At 42.0% G+C, this 16,981-nt stretch overlaps 1 protein-coding gene across 2 annotated transcripts in view; it reads right to left on the bottom strand.

Moving 5' to 3' along the window:
* Window positions 1-16,981, bottom strand: part of Rasgef1b (RasGEF domain family member 1B) — a 509,760-nt gene that overhangs the window by 333,024 nt on the left and 159,755 nt on the right. For both annotated transcript variants that reach the window (XM_087908846.1, XM_087908847.1), the window contains exon 3: window positions 3,843-3,896. In XM_087908846.1, the coding sequence (XP_087764972.1) occupies window positions 3,843-3,896 (54 nt within the window). The remainder of the gene's footprint in view (window positions 1-3,842; window positions 3,897-16,981) is intronic.

The raw sequence follows: 16,981 nt of genomic DNA, 5'->3' as shown, positions 1-16,981 counted from the left end.
TTACAAATATTCTTTGAATAGACAATATTTCTTAGAGATTTGGATCACATGAATACTATGTATTCAAAATATATCTATAGATAAAGCAATTAATTAAAAGTAGTATATTACAGGGCAGGAGAGATGGCTCAGTAGTTAAAACACTTACTGGTCTTGCAGAGGACTCAGATTCGCTTCTCAGCACACCAGGGTGGCTCACAACATAACCCTCTGCAACTTCAGTCGCAGGGGATCTGGCCCTCACTTCTAACAACTGCGGGCATTGGGCACACACATGGTGCACACACATGGTGCACACACATGGTGCACACACATACATGCAGGCAAAACACTAATACTTGTAAGAAATTTTAAACCACAAGTAGCATATCTTAATAATGTATCAAAGTCCTTCTTAATCTCTGTCTATAAAACAGAAAAAAAAACAAGAAAGTATCTTGGGTTTTTCTAATTATTCTATATATGGATACATAATATAGTTTCACAGACTCAAAGAGACTGAACAATCACCCCACACCCACCTCCATGTAGCAAAGTAAACAAATCGATTATAGCCATATAATGTCACGGCTGCATTTTTAGTTCCCTTTTTCTACATAAATTCTTTTCTCCCCTGTTACCATAGGGCAGCACACTGGCTTCATCTAAGGTTAATTTTGGGCTTTGAGCCCCAAATCCCTCCATCTTCTCAGTAGCCTCACCAAGGAGTCATCCCCCAGCCTCTTTGTAGAGAGACCTTATTCCTTCTTGTTCAATGTCTTCTCTGTGATAGTGTTTAAGACATTTAATCATCTACCTTTCAGGGTATCCAGCTTTAGTCCTGTAACCCCTCTCAGCACAACTATTCATCTCTGTGTAACAAATTCCTTTAAAGTCTGTGTTGCTGTTTCTATTTTCTCATCCCTCTCGATCTTACATCAACCACAATCTGATTTTTATGAGCCTCTTCTGATCTCAACAAATCCACCAATGGCCCACGGCATGAATAAAGTCAGAGCACACTGCGCAATGCTTGTTTTACCTAACTTCCCAACAGCGGTAGTTTTGAGAGGAACACCTACCTCTTCTGCTTGGGACTTTTTGAGTTGGCTTCCAACACATCACGTTTCGTCTTGATTTCCAGCCTTTGTGGTGCTTGGTTTCCCACAAAATTGACAGTTTCCTCCTAGCCCTAATGCATTCATTTCCCTAAATGTTCTGTGCATAGTCGCTTATTTCCAATTCAGCTCACTCCCAGGGCGATCTCATATTTTCCCCTTCTTTCAATCATTCTCTGTGTGCCTGTTCCTCCCGCATCCATGGTCCAGCCCAGGGTGTTTTCCTGAACTAAAAGTCAGCATGTCCGGCTGTCATCCTTAGTAAGTCATCGCTGGTAACACCAGTGAGCCCGGCCCTGTGCTGACGTCACTTGTTCAGACACTGACAGCTCACATGCAGGTGCTCCGTGGCCAACTGTTAACTGAGATAGGTTGGAAATGCAGTCATGGCAATGACCACCACTAAGATTGTGCATGTGTAGAAACAGGAGAATCAATAAACAAATCAAATGACATTATAAAATACGCTTGCTGAACCACCATTTTTAAATGAACAGGGTTATACGAAACAGCCCACATTTACACCATGAGAATCATTTCCCTGAATATGAAAGTGAATCAGTCATATTTGATATCTCAGGTGAGAATGTCTGGAGGACATGACCAAGGATTTCAAGCTTCTCATGATCAACAGGAGGACGTGGCCATCTCAGACACTCAGCAGTGTTAGCATCACACCCAGGAAAGCTGGCCTCTCACTGCTCGCCCCTTTGCTTTGGTATCCGCAACTTCAAGTCTATCTTCCTTTCTGCAGCAGGCTCAAAAGCACTATTTGTGCCATTTCCCTCTTGTGAGGAGGTGCTAAGAGCTCCTTGCTGCTGTGAGATTCTCAAAGCCCTGGTGTTTCTTGAAGGTTTTCCCAATCTTTCCCCCACCTGTATAAAGACTTCAGTAATCAATCTGCTTCAAAATCCAAGAGACCATACCGGCTTCCAGAAGTTGAACTACCAGCCCAGACTGAGACCCCCTGCTCAAGCACAGGTCACACCAACCAGAAGACCTGAGAGGAAGCAGAAACCAAAGAACAAAACACACGTTCAACAAAGACAACCCCAAGGAAGCTTGCATCCGGTCTGTTCAGCGTAGCTCATGTCTCCACTGTGCCTTGCTCACAACAAGCACATAAACAAAGCATGCAGAATGGAGAGTGAGAAATCCCAATGCTCCATGCCAGTGGTGCCATGTCTGGAGAATAATGCACAATCCTAGCCACTGACAACAAAGATAATGCAAAAAATAAGGCAACTTGCTATAAAGTCAATGGCTGAAATAGCTAATACAAAATTAAGTGTGTGGGGCATTTTGTAAGTACTTTATGCAGATTACTTCATGTACTATATAGGATTAGTGCAATTATTATTTTCCATTTTGCATATTATGAAAGTGAGGCTCCAACCAATAGGTGTATAACCAAGCCAAGTAAGTAGTAAGTAAAGCACGTTTCAAAAGCAAAACTCCACACTGCTTGCTCACGGGAATCAACTATATCAATGGCCTATCAGAAGTGATAAGGAAAATATTCCCCTAGGAACCGAATGGGAGGAGATTCAGAAGGAAGCATGTGAGCTGGTCTACATAAAATGAGCAGGTAGGACTCACAGGAGGCAGGGACTGGCTAGGCCAAGTGATTTTAATTCTTTGGCTTGTCTCACGAGGGGACAACCAGGCTCGTAGAGTTCACTGTCAGCAGAGGACAGAGGTCCATCTATAAATAATATCAAAGCTAGTCCCACCCTGGGAAAAAGGTGAACCTAGCGATCCCTTAAAGTCTCTTTGTTCACTGAGATCTGTGGTTCCAAAAATAATACATGGTCTTCATCTCTAACAGCTCGCCACCTCTTATAGAGAATAAGGCACACGCAGCAGAACTCAGAAAAGGTAAATCATCTAAAAAATCTATCAAAGTAATAAAAGGGAGTGGGTCCTCACACTCCCCCTAAAGATAAATGCCTCTACCTACTTCCTTATTGAGCAATATTAAAGATGGAAACCACACAGTACATAATGCCATGATAGAAAATCCTATGAAATGCCAAGGAACACATTAAGCACAAGTCCTCTCTCTCCATGCACCTGCTTTTTCATATCAACGATAGCGACAAAGAATCTGCGTTGTCTGACTGTGAAATCACTTCCCCTCCTCTACCAGAGGACAGGTTATAGTTAAAGCTGAGATTAAAGAGGTGGATCAAAGTGACCCCTGGCCCTCAAAGCCAGGAATTAGCCACGCCACGGTGGCAGGCACCGCAGACGCCATCTATCAGATGTGGGTGAGGCGAATCCGTTTGCAAAGCATGACAGCATCCTCAAACACGACTGCGGTGAATCCAAACCAGATTTTTACGCTGTGTAACCAGCTTCCAAAATTCAAAGTCATTTTGTTGTCACATTGAGCTTACAGTTTACATGTTTTCTATTTGCAGCCAAAGACACAGACGCCCACAGTGCAGTCTACAGGACAGGCCTGAACTCCCCGGCCACTCATCTTGTGTAAGAAAATACTAGATAGTAGCGATATGGAAATACACAAAGTCAGTGTCTCTCTGCAATGAATGTCTGTCAGACAGCAACGGATTTTTCCGCATCCTAAAAATGTGCCTTACGTTTCGTATCCTAAAAGCTGTTCCCAATATGCCACCAGACCATCCTCAGAGATCACACATAGCTTTTCAACTAAACGTCACCAATCCTGAAGCAGTCAGTCCTCTGACATCACACTGCAATTCTCCGCACACCGCTTCTTACCTTTTTGTAGTCAGATGAGGACTTCTCACCAGCCAGTGTGCTAAAAATGGTGCCCTGCAAAACAGGAAGGACACAGACACATCAGAGCTCTTGGGCGAGGAGGACATCCCCTTCCCTTCTGCTTCTGGTCTAAGTGCACTTTCTGTCCCATGGCCTCAGATCTCCCTGCATTCCAGAGGCCACCATCCCCAGGTTAGACTACTTGTTTCAGGCCAATGAGGAAATGGCTCGCACCTTCATTTCACAAAGAATCAAATAATAATGTCTTTCAAGTGGCTTATACTGTGAACCTGAGCTAAACTTGGAGCTCATCAGTTCAGATGGGCTGGCTGGACAATGAGCTGCAGAGATTGGCCTAGCTCAGTCCCACCAACCGCTGGGTTTATTGACATGCACCACTTAACCCAGATCTTATATGGGTGCTGGTAATTCAAACTCAGGTTCTCTGGGCTATAGGGCAAGCATGTTATAGACTGAGTCATTCCTAAAGACCCCAGAAATATCTGAAACTCCAGACGTTAGTGCTGTAGTCCCAGGAGAAATGACCCACAAAATTGAACAATACCCTTCCATTGCCTTAGAACAGTCCCAGGTGATTTGAGAAGTGCATTTGAAGAAGAAAAAAGTCAAAATGTGTAAGAGTAGCTTCACGTCAAAAAAAAAAAAAAAGAAAGAAAGAAAGAAAGAAAGAAAGAAAGAAAAGAAAAAGATATGGCCAGCTGTAAATGTATTTGTAGAAACAACTCGAGCCAAAGGACAATGCATAGTAAAGTCTTAATACTTGGAGTGAGTATAGAAGAGCAATGCATGGATCAATGATAGTCCACAGCCTTAATTTAGCTATTTTCTAAGGAGATTTTACTTATACGCTTGGTCAATTTCATTTCACTCCCTTCAAAAGACTTTAACTGGCATCCAGTTTCCTAATTGCAACAATTGTGAATGGCTCTGGGTGGGCTTTCCGAGCCTTCCCATAACATGCTCGGCTTAATTACTGAAAGCCAGAGACTCGAGAGGGTGATGACCTTCTTGGGCTGTGACCTTCCTGATGATTGTATCAATATTTCTTTACGAAAGGAGAAACTCCTACTGAGTCACCTCCACCAAAGTTGGCATGAGGTTGTGTTTGTCACATGGCACAAGCACAACAAAGCACAGTGTCTTTTTAAAATCCCCCTGCCTCGGACCTTATTAGTGAGATGACCCGCACGGGGTGGACAGCATCATACATCAACAATGAAAGCGATTTTCCCCAAATACACTCAGGAAGTAAAGCCCTACCCTTGTGTGTTTATTCTGTGATGCCTGAAATTTTTTTTACAGGGTTTCTGTTTTTAGCATTAGCTCTGATTCATGGGGGATGCTTATGTGCAGGGGCCACTGCAGGAAGGGACACTGGAAATTTTTTGTTTGTACTTCATTAGTCTCTTATATCTTAAAGGAAATAAATTTATCTGATCCACCCCAAAAGCATATTTTTGGTACCCTTTTCTTTAAAAAATAATAATAAATTCAAAAACAGATTTGATTGGCAAAAGGTAAAGAGACTTAGGTCATGAGGGCATCGGACACCCGTGGTGAAAGGAAAAGATCTGAAGACACAGGTCACGGGTTAGATTCCCTACAAAGCAAGCTGTGGAATGGGAATGATATGCGAGGGGCATTCTTGGTGTGTGTAGAGAAGGTAAGGTCACAGGGTGGAACAGAGGAAGACAGTGAGCTGCGGAGCAGGCTCAACGATGGTCTCAGGCAACCACATAGCATGCTCTGAAAACAGGCGACACTCAGTGCAAACACAGCACAAGAAGCATTGTCCTAGAAAGGGAACATGTTTTTCTAGTTCATTTGACTCTTTCCACACCCGAGCTAGAGCACTTAACTGGCAGCAACAGGGAGATCTGTGTGGAACGTGGCTGAGCCCACTATATTACGCTGTGTTTTAACAAGGTCTACCTATCCTGGCCTTGCTTATAACCTCTTTACTATAGTGAAACACGGCTTCTTACTGATGAATGTCTGCTGGTCTTTTCTGATGTCTTAGAGAGAAAATCAAGTGGACCACCTGCTCAGGAGCCTCAGCCCTAACCCTTATCCCTTCCTTACAGATTATTTAGCAACTTAAGATGGATTCTTGATCTCGGGGCCTTTAGTCCACCACTCTGAAATGAGAAAGCCCTATATCCTTTTTCCTTTAGGGTCATGAGAGCTCCTTTGCTAATATGAAGAGGACCCTGATTTTATCGGGCACAGTGTTTGGAAATCCATAATTAGGATAGATGGCCACTTCTTTCCTCCATCCGCTAACACAAGAACACTCAATGGCATGGTGTAGTCAGCTTCATCATCTTCTTAGGCACAAAAAATTCTTCTAAGTAGTAGGTTATTAGTAGGTTCTCCAGAGAAATAGAACCGATGGGCTACATGGAAACCTAGAGGAAAAGAGACTGCGTGGTTTGGCTCACCCCACTAGGAAGGGTGAGGAAGACTATACGATGTCATCTGCAGGCTAGAAAACCAACCAGGGCAGCCAGAGGCATAACTCAACTGAAGACAGGTCTGAGAACTACAGAGCCCATGGCTTAATTACCACTCTGAGGCCAAAGGTCACCACCCCTAAGAACCTTAGGAAGGAGAAAGGGTCTTAGTATAAATTTTAAAGTCAAAAAAACCAAGAACCAGGAGCTTCTATGTCTGAAAAGAGAAAAATATGGATGGCCCAACTGAAAGAGAGTGAGGGACAGAAAGAGAGAGAGAGGAACAGAGAGAAGGAGGGAGGGAGGGAAGGAGAGAGGGAGGGAGTGCACTCTTCCTCACCTTTTTGTTCTATTCAGGCCCTTAATAGATTGCATAATGCTGGTCACACTGGTGAAGACAGAAGATCTTAGTCTTCTGATTTGCATACTAATCCTTGCAGATAAAACCCTAAAGTAATGCTCTGTCACTTGTCAGGACATCTCCAGTCAAGTTAACCAACAATATTAACCATCACGACAGATAGAGCACAAAAGGGAACAATTACAGAACGGCGCTTTGTTTGACTCTGAAGCACATTAACATGGGAATTGAAGACTAGAGCGCACAGCCTTGTCTCCCAAGTTAATAATCACCTGTAGAAATAACTACATAGGCAGAAGTCACGGAGACCCAGAAGAAAGCGTAATTCGGTATTCAAAGAAGAATGAGCCTAGCTAGTTCTTGGTTAGAGAGATCACTGATGAAATACGAGTAATTCATGGGCATCCAGTCCAGCATGAACACAGAGAGCCATGGAAGGTGAGCTGCTCACCCCAGTCACTGCTGGGAATGAACACCAAGAGACACATGGCTCCTATTTCCCTATAAATGATGGTTAAGTCTGAGGACGAGCACAGTGTTGTTGATCCATTAAATTAGGCTTTGGAAAAGACACCGGAAAACTCTCTTCTGCCGCCACTGAAATATTTCTGCCACCCAATGCCCAAAAATATTTTTAAAAAAGAGGGGGGCAAACATCTAATACTTACACAATTAAATTGAAACAACTCAAGTATTGGATTACAAGAATTAAAGTATCCAGAGCCCAGGTCTCTGAAATGGCAGCATTATGGAATTCCATCCCCAACCTGCGGATGGGTGTTTGTGAGCAGGTGCATTTTTTTACTCTTAGGCAAACCAAACAGAGGCCTGCTGGTTTTGATGAATGGTCAGATAAAATCAAAAGCTAAGGTCCTTTTAAGGAAATGATACCTGAATAAAACCCATCCATTTGAGGCCTCCAGTCTGCACTTTGCAGGCACGGGAGATGATTTTTCACTTGTTGGTGGATGTCAGCACTGAGCCTACTCCTCTCACTAACAATCTGAAGCCTCTTACATTTAAACAGATGGGTCCCCAGAAAACACACCATGCGGATGCTTTCTCAGAAAACCAATCCTTGGGCCTCTTCACAAAATCCACATTTCCATCCTGTTTTCATGCTTTAGACTAACATGGACACATACATGCTTTAAAAATGGCGTACCCTTCAGGCAAAGTTCAGCACTCACATTTATTTTTTAACTGCATAATTATAAGCATCAACCAAAGGGGGGAAAATATGTTCCCAAATAAATGATAAAATTACAGTGTTTTCTTGTAGTCCATGAATACGGAAAATTTCAATTAGCCAAGTGAAAGCCATTGAATGTGCCAGCACGATTTATATACCAGACTAATGACCATCATCTGCATCCTATTTAGCTAATGAAGGCTTGGAACACTTGTGGATAATTAAGGCAAAGCTGATGGGAGGAAATTCGAACCATGGAAAGATCAAATCTATTTATGTCTGCATTTAAAACTAAACACACTTAATAGGTCGTTCAATCAAAGCATAACGTCCATTCATCTGGGATAAGATAGATGCACATAAGTTATGTAGCCAGCACAGTCCCCAAACCCAAAAGTCATTCGTTCTTCATTCATTCAATAATTATTTGAAACCCCCATGTGCCTCTGACCTTGAAGATTAACACGACAGCACCATAGCTCCCTTAGTGTTTCTCTCACCATTTTTCTTCTCCATCATAATTAAATGTATAGCTCTGGTTTTCTGTTTAAACAAAAACTGCCACCTGTGTACCATGAGAGACACAGCATGGCCACAGTCTAGGGACCCGATAGAGATGACCACCCACCTGTGTATCATAGCAGACACAGCATGGCCACAGTCTGGGGACCCGATAGAGACGACCACCCACCTGTGTATCATAGCAGACACAGCATGGCCGCAGTCTGGGGACCCGATAGAGACGACCACCCACCTGTGTATCGTGGTAGACACAGCATGGCTGCAGTCTGGGGTCTGATAGAGATGACCACCCACCTGTGTATCGTGGTAGACACAGCATGGCTGCAGTCTGGGGTCTGATAGAAATGACCACCCACCTGTGTTCCATAGCAGACACAGCATGGCTGCAGTCTGGGGTCTGATAGAGACGACCACCCACTGGTGTATTGTGGCAGGCACATTACAGCTGCAGTCTGGGGACCAATAGGTAAGTACACATGTGCTGCCTGGATTTTTCTCAGCCCTGGAAGGACCCCTCAGAGGCAGGTAGATATTGGAATAAAGACAAAATCCTGATTCTTGGGAGCAGCTAGAACAGGCCTCATGACCCACTGGGTTCCACTCATTTCGCTGAGTAGAGACAGTCCTGGTCAGCTCATCCAACTCTTCCTGGCCCAGAGGAGCAGGGAGCATGGCAAAGCTCACTCTCGGGGTGCCATCATCACCCCTAATAAGTCTGTACTTTGCAGATTATAGACATCTCAAGAACCTGTGAAATATCCACTTTCTCTTCTATGAGGTTCAGTGTAGCTGGTTTTATGTTGAGGTTTTGATTCATTTGGACTTGAGTTTTGTGCATGGTGATAGATATGGGTCTTTTTGCATTCTTTTACATGTTGATATCCAGTTATGCCAGCACCATTTGTTAAATATGTTTTCTTTTTTCCATCTCATATTTTTTACTTCTTTGCCAAAAATCAGATGTTTAAAGGAGTGTGGATTAATATCCAGGTCTTCTATTCAGTTCCATTGGTCCTCCTGTCTCTTCTTATGCCAATACCAGGCTGTTTTCAGTACTGTAGCTCTGTAGTAGAGTTTGAAGTCAGGGATTGTGATGCCTTCAGAATTTTTTTATTATACAGGATTGTTTTGGCTATCCTGGGTTTTTTTGCTTTTCCATATGAAGTTTAGTACTGTTCTTCTGAAGTCTGTGAAGAATTTTGCTGGGATTTTGATGGACATTGCATTGAATCTGTAGATTGCTTTTAGTAAGATTGCCTTTTTCACTATGTTAATTCTTCCTACCCAAGAGCATGGGAGATCTTTCCACTTTCTGGTGTCTTCTCAAATTTCTTTCTTCAAAGTTTTAAAGTTCTTGCTATACAAGTCTTCCACTTGTTCAGTTAGAGTTACTCTGAGATATTCTATGCTATTTGTGGCTATTGTGATGGGTGATATTGCTATGATTTCTTTCCCAGATCTTTTATCACCTGTGTAAAGGAGGGCTACTGATTTTTTGAGTTAATCTTGTATCCTGCTGCATTACTGAAAGTGTTTGTGAGTTGTAGAAGTTCGTTGGTAGAATTTTTGGGATTGCTTATGTAAACTATCATATCATCAGCAAACAGTGAGAGTTTGATTTCTTCTTTTCCAATTTGTATCCCCTTGATCTCCTTTTGGTGTCTTATTGCTCTAGCTAGGACCTTAAGATTATATTGAATAGATATGGAGAGAGTGGACAAACTTGTCTTGTTCCTGATTTCAGTGGAATCGCTGGGAGTTTCTCTCCATTTAGTTTGATGTTGGCTGTTGGCTTTCTGTATATTGCCTTTATTATGTTTAGGTATGTTCCTTGTATTCCTGCTCTCTCTAAAACCTTTATCATGAAAGGATGTTATATTTTGTCTAAAGCTTTTCGGCATCTAATGAGATGATCATGAGGTTTTTATTTTTCAGCTTGTTTATATGGTGGATTACATTGACAGATTTTCGTATGTTGAACCAACCCTGCATCTCTGGGATGAAGCTGACTTGGTCATGGTGGATGATGGTTCTGATGTGTTCTTGGATTCGATTTGTCAGTATTTTATTTAATATTTTTGATATAAAATGTTCATGAATAAGATTGGTCTGTAATTCTCTTAGTAATGTCTTTCTGTGGTTTTTGGTATCAGGATAATTGTAGCCTCATAGAAAGAGTTTGGCAATGTTCCTTCTGTTTCTATTGTGTGAAATAATTTGAGGAGTATTGGTGTTAGTTCTTCTTTGAAAATCTTGTAGAATTCTGAGTTGAAACCATCTGTTCCTGGGCTTTTTTTGGTTGGGAGACTTTTGAGGACTGTTTCCATTTCTTCAGCAGTTATAGGTCTGTTTAATTTGCTTATGTGGTCTTGATTTAATTTTGGTAAATGATATTTATGCAGAAAGTTGTCCATTTCCCTTAAGTTTTCCAATTTTGTGGAGTACAGGTTCCTAAATATAATCCCAGCAGCACAGACACTGAGAGAAACAAGAAATGTGACCTCCTGAAACTAAAAAGCTTCTGTAAAGCAAAGGACATGGTCAACAAGACAAAACAACAGCCTACAGAATGGGAAAAGATCTTCACCAACCCCACATCAGACAGAGGTCTGATCTCCAAAATATACAAAGAACTCAAGAAATTGAACACCAAAAGAACACATAATCCAATAAAAAAAAATGGAGTACAGACCTAAACAGAGAACTCTCAACAGAGGAATCTAAAATGGCTGAAAGACACTTAAGGAAATGTTCAACATCCTTAGTCATCAGAGAAATGCAAATCAAAACAACTCTGAGATTCCATCTTACACCTGTAAGAATGGCCAAGATCAAAAACACTGATGACAACTTATGCTGGAGAAGTTGTGGGGAAAGGGAACACTTCTGCATTGCTGGTGGGAATGCAAGCTGGTACAACCCCTTTGGATGTCAGTGTGGTGATTTCTCAGAAAATTAGGAAACAAGCTTCCTCAAGACCCAATAATAACACTTTTGGGTATATATCCAAAGGATACTCAATCGTGCCACAAGGACATGTGCTCAACTATGTTCATAGCAGCTTTGTTTGTCATAGCAAGAACCTGGAAACAACCTAAATGCTCCTCAACTGAAGAATGGATAAGGAAAATGTGGTACATTTACACAATGAAAAAAATACATAGCAGAAAAAATAATGACAACTTGAATTTTACATGAAAATGGATGGAGCTAGAAAACATTATTTTGAGTGAGACACAGAAAAGACACAGAAAGACAATTATCACATGTACTCATTCATAGGTGGTTTTTAAACATAAAGCAAAGAAAACCAGCCTACAATTCACAATCCCAAAGAACCTAGACAATAATGAGGACACTAAGAGAGACTTACATAGATATAATCTACATGGGAAATAGAAAAAGACAAGATCTCCTGAGTAAATTGGGAGAATGGGGGCCTTGGGGGAGAGTTGAAGGGGGCAGGAGAGAGGCAGGGAGGGGATGTAGAGAAAAATGTAGAACTCAATAAAAATCAATAAAAAAAAAAAGAAATAAGAGAACAACAACAACAACAAAAAGAACCTGTGATCTGAGGATGGCTGATTTCCGTAATGGCTATATCAATTTGCATCCTCAGCAGCAGGTAATAATAATTCCTTATTACCCACAACCTTCCCAACTTTTTGTCAGATTTCTTGATGACAGCCATTCTGGCTGGAGTGAGGAGTAGTTCTGTTCTGCATAACCTTGAAACTAGGATTTTGAACATGTATTAAAATAGCTACTGGCCATCTATGTTTCTTTCTTTGAAAAGTACCTCTGCATTTTATTGACCTATTTATTGGTGAGAAGTTTTGATCCCTTGATGTTTAATTTTTGCATTTCTTTGTAAATTCTAGATATTGACCCATAAACCTCCAGCCAGCATTAAATGGAAACAAACGGAAAACATTTCCTCCAAAATCAGAAATGAGACAAGGATGTCTACCAATCTTTCTTGAAGATATTTCTCAGAGCCTTGGATAAGCAATTAATTAAATTAAATTAAAAACTAATCAAGAGAAAGGTACAAAAAGGCTAAAAATAGGGAAGGATGAAGTCAAGCTATTCTTATTTGCAGACAATGTGATTCTACACTTAAAAGACACTATAGAATTTACTAGAAAACGTTTAGATATACCACTTACAGTACAGCTGTAGAATACAAAATCAACCTTAAACTGTAGCCTTTCTATATACCAACAATGAACTCTCACAGAAAGAAACTTTGGAAAATAGCTCATTCACAATAACTCCAAAAATTACCTAGGAAGATGCCTAACCAAGAAAAGAGAGTCTTGTGTCTTTAAGGCATTGAAAACAAAAATCAAAGACACTAGATGATAGAAGAAATCCATGTTCCTGACTGGAGGAATCAGTAGCATGTAAATGGCTACCTTCCAAATTTAATCTAATGATTCAATGCAATACTCATCAAAATTCCATTTAAACCTCACTTGTCTAGAGAGAGCAATGTCCGAATGCCTAGGAAATCACAAGAGCTCAGATAACAAACAAAGACAACCTTAAGAAGAGCCCATGTAGAGTTGCCCCAATACCTGCTGCTACACTACACAACGGTACTGACAAAGGCAGCCTGACATTGGCACAAAAACAGACAAACCAAAGGAACAGAACAGAGGCCCAAGAAATAGCCAACAAAGCTATGGCTACCTAAGTTTTGACGATGGCAAAAAAAAGGTAACTGACTGAATAGATGGTGCTAGTAAAACATAAGCTCTACCTCAGAAGATGAAATCAGATCCAGATCATTCATCTGACACAAAAATCAAAGTGAAGTCGATCAAGGGCCTTAAGTTAAAACCCCAAAAGATGAAGATGCTAGAGAAAAGTGTACTTTCCAAAATACTGGGTAAGAAAGAACTTTAAATAGACTTCCAAGGGTACAAAAACTGGTCCCCAAAATCAACAGATGGGGTGACGTGGAATTTAACTTTCTGCACTACAGAAGAAACTACCAACAGAACAACACCACCCACAAATGGGAAGGAAAACGGAAAATCTTTAGCAGCTGTGCCTCAGAGGAGGCTGACCCTAAAATCTCCTGAAAATTCCTTGTGGAACGTGTGATCCACAGCCAGAACAGAGCCTGCGTGTGTACTTCCAGGGTAGATTCTGCGATGAGGCCTGCACTCTGAGGCCCCTGGAGCAGAATATGAAATCCATTTGAAACAAATCACAAGCGGGGCTGGGGAGATGGCTCAGTGGCGAAAGGGCTGGCTGCCTAAGCCTGGGGGCCAGAGTTCAGATCCCCTATTCAGTGACACCAGCCATGGTCCTTCCCAGCTCAGAGGCTGCTAAATGGAGAAGGGATTGAAGGAATGGGGCAAAAGGATAAGCAGAGGTTATCTATTACGAATAGTGTGGAAAATCTATTCTCAAATAGCATGTATATTCCCATCTATACCTTTTGGTTAACCATATCAATGATTTTAAAGGATTATTACCCAACACCTGGGAATTTAAATACTATAATGCCCCACTGTACTTAGACAAATTTCTTCGGCAGAATTTACAAGTGACTTATCTTCTGTACTGGATTGTAAGCTTGCGGACCACAGGAGCAAATTCTTAATAATTGTCTCTATTCTACAGTTGAATACAATGATGATCATATGGTTGAAAGCAAGGAGCGACTTCATAAATGTTAAGTATACAGTGAATAAGGGAAGAAACAGACGTCAAAGGGGGAGAAGCGGGCATCAAGAGAGGTAGGAGGGGGAAGAAGGAAAAGTAATGGTAACTGGAGGGAAATACTCTATATGGGACAGAGTCAAATTCCACCTCCCCCAAAAAGAGATGCTGACATTCTGGCCCATGGAACTACATTTAAAAGCAGCCTTTTCCAGTAGCACATTTAAGATAAGGCTACTCACTGGAGAAATGGCTCAATGGCTAAGAGTACTTGCTATTCTTTCAGAGGATCTGGGTTCAAATTCTAGCCCCCATATGGCAGCTCACAACTGCTTGTAACTTCAGGCGTCAGACACCCTCATACAGACATATACACAGGCAAAATACCAATGCACATGAAAGAAAAATAAAGGACTCATTAAGATGAAGCTATGAAAGTAGGTTCTAATCCAGTATGACTGGTGACCTCATAAAGATGGGTAAATTGCCCACAGGCAGAGAGAGGAAAGATTGGGGTGAGAAACAAGCATGGCACAGCCACGAAGGAACACCATGGCCATGATCAGAAGCACAGGCTAGGAAGATGTGTCCCTGGGGCTTCAGATGGGAAGACAACACTTTGATTTTAGACTTCTAAACTCTAGAACTATGGAATTTCTGCTAAGTCCCCCCAGCTTGGAGCACATTTCACAGCAGCCATCAATGTAACACAGGGACTGTGAACCACGGACGTCTTGTTCTAGTGGTTGGTGATTTTCCAGTGTGAAGGACAAGAGAGTAAATGTTCCAGGCTTTGAGGCCCATGGGGTTACTGTCGCAGCTGCTTAGCTATGCCACTACAGCTTGAAAGGGCTTGCATGCGATATGCAAATGAGAAAGCCTGGTTAGATTCTAATACAGTTTTCATATGGAATGAAAGAATATTCCTTTTTCTTTCGTTTCTCAAATTATTTAAAAATGTCAAAATCACACTTGCCCCATAGTCCATGCAAAAATAGGCATGAGAAATATGTTTTTCCACCTTGGATTTAGATCTGGGAATCAAGCAGGCCAGGTTCCATCAGTGATTCTGTAACCTGCTGAAATAAAGGTGTTCCTATCTCCAAGGAGCATAACAATCATCTTCCCGACAACCTGAAGGGCTAACGAATGGACGGTCATATACCTTCAAATATACTATAGTAACAGTATATGTCCTGACCCTATTAACTGTGTCTCACACGAACAGACATTAAGTGTGCTCACGAAGGCCAGAGTGATGATCCGCTAAGTTACAGAATCAGAGCGAGGTGGAAAGAAATGCATGAGCCCTTTGCGATCTACACCTCCAGTGGAAAGCACAGCGCTGTGAGTGGCCAGAGGGCATTCTGAAGTAAACAGTAAAGACTTGTCATCTAAGGTTACCTTTGACCCCAGACTATTGCTGAATCAGGAAGTTTTATTTCTAGGGAAGGCTATGCATTAGCACAAGCCTAAGAGACTGCACCGCGGCTCCCTAACTCATTCTAAAGAGCAGTCAGCAGCCGCTAACACTCCCCTGGCCATCTTCAGCCCTTTCCTGTAGTGCCAACAGCTGACAAAGCCATAAATATTCCCCTGCATGCAGACACACCCTCACACTCATCGCCGTAAGAAGTTGGAACTCTGCCACTGTGCTGCAGAGGAGCTGGACCACAGATGACAGCTACAGACGTTCAGGTCTGGCACAAGATAAAGCCAAAAAAGAAGAAAGAAAGAAAAGAAGAAGAACAAAGAATAAAGGAAGCAGTTCACAGGAGAAACTATCAGCTGCCAACACTGCATGGGATTGCAAACCTCCCAAGAACTAAGGCAATACCCCCTGGAAAACAGTGTGGATCCTTTCCAATCACCCAAGTCACAAGTCCCTAAAACGTATCTTTCCCCCAACTTAAACACTGCGGTTCTACCCCTAAGACTGCGCCATTTCCCACAGAGAAGTTCTGTCTCTGACTCCTCATGCTGAAGTCTCAAATGGACAGAGGATCTCTGTCCTTAGTCTGCCAATCTCCTCTCTGCCCTTTCTCCATTTTTCCTCTTGCGCATCATCACCATCAGCTTTCAAAGGAGCAGAGAGACTAGCCAGGGCTCCTGAATGCCCATCCAGAAGCAGCTTCCACTTCCTAGCCTTCCTTTAAAAGATGTTTGCATGAAGGCATGGGTAGCCCCAAAGGATGGTGTCCCAGGAACAGAGGAGCTCAATGGAAGGGTAGTGGACTCACATCCCAGCCCTACCCCTGACCATGAGGACAGAGGCTCAAACTTCAGTTCTCTGAGCATGAACTCCCTGGCTGTAAAATCACAACAATATCATCCTGAGGGTTTTCTAGGACTTCACACAATGTATTTTTGGTAACAACAGCTACTGCGGTGATTTCTGAGAATCCTAGACATCTTATCCGTCTCTAGGAACATGTTCCACAGCAGACACAGGCGCCAATTTACAGGGCTAGATCTATGTACCAGAGTTCATAATGGAGGCTGTGGAGCTAAAGCTACGGTTTAGTTGAGACCCGAGAGACAGAAGAGCAAGCGGTAAGATCAGGGAGGAGGCACCGGCTCTCTCTTCCTCAAATAATCTTTGTATTATTATGTACTGGCAACGTTCATGCTCCTGGTTAAAGTGCATGGAGAAGGGCTGACACTATACATACCTGAGACAAAAAGAAAATGACTTTGGTGATCATTCCCAACACATACATTTACACACTCATACCACACACACACACACACACACACACACACACACTCACACGCTCATACAAATCCACATAATTACACATGCAGACTCATACACTCACACATTTATACACACCCATACAATCTCACACACTCGCACACTAACATATACATACACACTCTCATACACTCTCACACATACATGCATACATACACT

Source organism: Myodes glareolus, chromosome 8 (assembly GCF_982192425.1).
Source record: "Myodes glareolus chromosome 8, mMyoGla1.1, whole genome shotgun sequence".
NCBI classification, from domain to species: Eukaryota; Metazoa; Chordata; class Mammalia; order Rodentia; family Cricetidae; genus Myodes; species Myodes glareolus.
The sequence above is the reverse complement of the archived record's forward strand: the minus strand, read 5'-3'. Positions and strand labels throughout refer to the sequence as shown.